Below are 4,582 nucleotides of genomic sequence, written 5' to 3'. Positions count from 1 at the left end.
CCCTTTCCCTTCTCACTGCTGCGCCCCAAGACCAAGGCCACAATGCTAGATTTGGGGTAACTTAACTGCCACCTACCTATTGAGTATCCCTGCCTCCAGTTCTCCTGCCCCTTCAGTCCATTCTTCCAACCTCCCATAAGCTTTCTGGTATGACATCTCAAACAGTGTAAATCATTCTCCAACTCTCTGTGGTTAGAGCTCTCAGTCTTTGTAATCTGCCTCCACCCTATGTACCCAATTTTATCAGGAATTTCTGGTCCCACATGCTCTACACTATAGTCTCTGTTGGACAGAAAACTCTCCTCAATATCCAGCTCCAAGTATCAGCCTCTGTATTTCCTCCCTTCCAGCACATAATGTTCTTCCTCCAATTTTCCAGCTACATCTTTTTCTTACCTGCTTCTCAAAGCCTAGTTCTTGAAGCATCTTCTCCCTGAAAACTTCTCTAGTTACTCCAATTCCTTTCTTATATTCCTTTAGTTACTTACTACTTTCATTGTTTTACCTACCCACTCCTGTGAGAGTGTACCAACTTGGGACCAAGGAAAAGACTATGATACCTTCTTGTCCTCTGTCGGTGCAGATCACGTGGCAGCACTCAACAACATGCCCTCAAAATGGCTGACTGCGGCTGATGCTGCCTACTGATTCCAGGTCAGCCTTTCATTTCAAACTATCATTTAACGGCACTGACCACGTATGAGACCCATATTGTAACTGTGAAGGGCTCACCTTCTGCCAATTCCAGACTAATTTCTCTTACATTTTATCTCAAAATCTCTAATTCTCTAGTGCCTTAATATTTGTGATAACTTGCTACATATGTCACATCACCCCATGAAAAATTAAAGTTCAAATGGTAGTTGAAATATAAAATAGTCATTGAACATTTAAAAGTTCCAATGTCCAAAAACCATAGTGCCATTACAATGAGACAAAAAGAAGCTTTCATAATCAAAATTTGGGAAGTCATCTTTTCCACAGATCAGAGAAGTTTCTTGATTCTTGCTGCTGGGGTCATTTCTGGTTTATTCTTTCTAAGTGGATTTTTATAGCTAATTGTTACATTGACATGAGGACATGAGAAAAACAGATCTAATCTCTCCCAAACACTTATGATATATACGCACAAAATAAATAAGAACAGTAAAACCATAATGAATATAAATGATTACAACAGTCCTTAACATTACATAGCAATCCACAATGAAATGGTCGAGGACTCAGATTAGGCGAACTCTTAGAAAAATGTGTTGTATTTAGACTCTGAAAGCTGACCTTCGTTTAAATCTAAGCCCTTGGCTTTTCTTTTTCCTTGTCTCTCCAGAGCTTCACGCTTTATCACTGGAAAAGCAAGCTAGAAGAAACTCACTTGTTCCTACACATTTCTTTAAAAATGCTGCCCAGTTCCCTATAGCGGTTGCCACTCATTCCCTTAGCATTAGCAAAATATTCCAGGATTTCAGTATCTCTGTAAGATCATTGGGAAAAAGCAGAAGAAGAAGAAGAAGAAGTATTAGATGGGGGAAATCTTACCTCAACTTCTGACTGGCAGGGACAGTTATTTTATTAAGCTTGTCCATTCTTTTTGGTAATGATAAGAGCCGCAAATAATCGTCCAGTGGTAACTCAGCAGTCCCTGTGGTAATGATAAGAGCCGCAAATAATCGTCCAGTGGCAACGTCAGCAGTCCCTAGCCCTCCTAGGGAGTAGCATGGTAAGGCTTTGATCTTAAGGATCCCAATTACTTGAGTCTGATTTCCGAGAGTGCAAGCTGCTGGCAAACACCCTTGCACCAGGGAGAAGTAAAACTTGCTTGAGCACATAGTCAAGTTTCATGTTTCTATATAATCATGTGATCTGGGTAGCCAGCCAACTTGGTCGATTACTCCACATTGTGTAAACTTTAATAGCGAAACTATTGGACATGCAAATTTCTTTCCAGCTGCTTTCTTTTATAACCAGATTTGTAACCAGGTCAGAGCAAGCTCTGGCTAGTCACTACTTCCTGTTGTCTCGAACACACATAGTCCTGTTTTCAGCAGGTGTCCTGTTGTCCCCAGTGGCTTTCTGGGCTCAAGGAAAAGCAGAATAATCAATTCTATATGAAGATTTCTTGGAAACTTTATGCTCATTTGCATAAAGTTATGGACAAAGTTTTCCACTTGAAGAACCATGGAATGAAAATGGCATTTTATATTGTTCTGCTCATCCTTTTCATCCCTCTCCACCAAATGTTTTTAAATAAATATCAGGTGGCAATGACACAGCAGTAACAGTCTACTCAGAGAATTAGAGTTGCTTTTTCCTGAAGATCTTTCTAAAATGGATGGACAATTCTCTAGGCAAGGTAGAGACAGATGGGTGATCTGGAAAAGGGGAGAGGATCACCTTCATGAGATGTGTGTCCTCCTTATCAGGTCCAAAGAGTGAGGAATTATGCTGAGACCCGGATGCTTTCAAACAAAGCCAGGATGTACCCAAATCTCCCAACATTGCAATTTTGACACCAGGCTATTAGGAAGTCTCTGAAAAAGCAGGGTGCCACTCTCCTTACTGCCGATGTCCCCTTCTGCCCTCGCCCACTGCTCATTTTCATCCCTTCACTAGACCCAGTGGCATGCAAACCTGGGAGCACTAAGGGTATCCCAAGCACAGCAGGTGGGGCGAGGAGCAGGGAGAAGGGAAGCACACTTGCGAGGGGCTGACCCATCTAGAGAGGTCCACTTCCCTCCAGAAAGACTTGATTGTTCCTTTGACCTATTCTGAAAACCTCTGATTTGTCTGTCATTTAGAGAGCAGATGGCAGTTTAGGGTAAGGGAAGAAGGAAATAAGAGGGACTGTCCCATTTATACCTGGGCATACTTCCCTGTAGCCAGCAGGAGTGCCCTGCTCACCTTTGCGAAGTAGGTGCACATTTCCCACATTTATCCAGCTGACCAGTCCATTCCAGAGTCGGAAAAATAAAAAAATAAAAAAATCGAAAGGACAACATGGAGGGCTCACAGGTACCTCTCCTGTTATAGACTCAAGGTCTGGCTGAAGATAGAAGGGGAAGAAAGAAGAGACAAAGGAGAAGAGTTAAAGGACAAGGAGGAGGGCGAGGGGAGGAGAGATGAGGGAGGCTGCAGCAGCAATGGCAGAGATGGAAGCAGTAAATGGGTTTCTTCCCTCCTGTGCTTCTCCTCTGTACCAACAGAGGTTCTGTGTTTCCCCAGGTAAATCTTGGTTGTTCACATGCATGTGCTGCCTCTGAATTTCTAGTTCTACCAGATGATCAGGAGCAGAATCTTCAGAGCTACTGAAGGGCGGGGCCCTTCTGCTTGGCCAAGCCACTGAATTGGCCAGGCTAGCAAGAGAACAGATGGTTTTCATGAAAAAAGTGCAAGCACTAATCTGCAATCGTTTATTTTCCCCAAACAAGCAGCTCAGTTTTCTTGCAATGTATTCTGAAGGAGCTTTAGACCTCCGCCCATCCTCTTCCCATAGTTCTTTAAAAAAATGATTAAAATATAACTAACATACAATACTCCTCCGCCCATCCTCTTCCCATAGTTCTTTAAAAAAAATTATTAAAATATAACTAACATACAATACTTTATTACTTTCAGGTGTACACCCTAATTATTCAACATTTATGTACCTAAAGAAGTGATCACCATATTATGTCCAGCAAACATCTGACATGATACAATGTTATTACAATATTATTGACTGTATTCCCTACTCTCTACATTACATCTCCACTACTCATTTATTTTAAAACTGGAAATTTGAGCCTCTTATTTCCATTCACCTTTTTTTTCTCTTCCCATAGTTACTAACAGAAATTAGCAGTCCAGGATGATGAAGGCATATACAAGGGTCAGGAAAATCAAGCTTTACGGAATGGAGTGATGATAATCAGCTTGTGCTTTCTAAATTATTGTAAAGTACGCCCCATTGGCCACTTGACTTTTCTCTCAACCAACAATTCTGCTCAGCACCTGGGCTGGCAACTTCTTATTTCCCCAGAGAAAAAGAACAGCAGCAGGAGTTACACTTCTGCTTTTTCTTTTTACAGCCCCCTGTCTTTCTTTTTTTTTTTACTATATTTAGTCTGACATCATAAAAATGAGAGTCTGCTTTTCCAGACTGGACATTTTGCCCCACATTGTGTGTAGCATGACAGCTATAATGTTCCAGGCTTCCATGTCTGCTCTGCAAGTGTAACCAGCTTCTCAGAAAGGTCAATGTAAGCATGGAAATTGAGGACACTGAGCCTTAGCTGATACTTATAAAAGGAATGAGACCACACAACATGGTTTCTACAGCACATGAAAAATAATGTACCATGAAGAAACAACTCATCCTCGATCTACACAGCAAAGTGGGCATAATTAATCACTAGATTGATGAATCAAAATGGATAATCGCAACCTAAAGAAAATTTAGAACTCCTATACACTGCTGATAAAAATATAAGTATGTGCAATGATCTACATACCAGCATGGGTCATAGATGTAACATAACAGCGTGAAGAATATACCATGTACACCAAGGTTATGTGCAAGAATTGTCATTGAAGCACCATTTCTAAT

At 41.2% G+C, this 4,582-nt stretch overlaps 1 protein-coding gene across 1 annotated transcript in view; it reads right to left on the bottom strand.

Moving 5' to 3' along the window:
- The window catches only part of BLNK (B cell linker), a 73,139-nt gene extending 71,504 nt beyond the window's left edge, over positions 1-1,635 (bottom strand). Inside the window, exon 1 of the mRNA XM_006925925.2 lies at positions 1,537-1,635. Coding sequence (XP_006925987.1) covers positions 1,537-1,583 — 47 coding nt within the window. The 5' untranslated portion in view covers positions 1,584-1,635. The remainder of the gene's footprint in view (positions 1-1,536) is intronic.
- Positions 1,636-4,582: the final 2,947 nt, after the last annotated feature.

The sequence above is a fragment of the Pteropus alecto genome, unplaced genomic scaffold (genome assembly GCF_000325575.1).
Source record: "Pteropus alecto unplaced genomic scaffold, ASM32557v1 scaffold88, whole genome shotgun sequence".
Classification (NCBI taxonomy): domain Eukaryota; kingdom Metazoa; phylum Chordata; class Mammalia; order Chiroptera; family Pteropodidae; genus Pteropus; species Pteropus alecto.
This window is presented reverse-complemented; position numbering and strand designations above follow the sequence as displayed.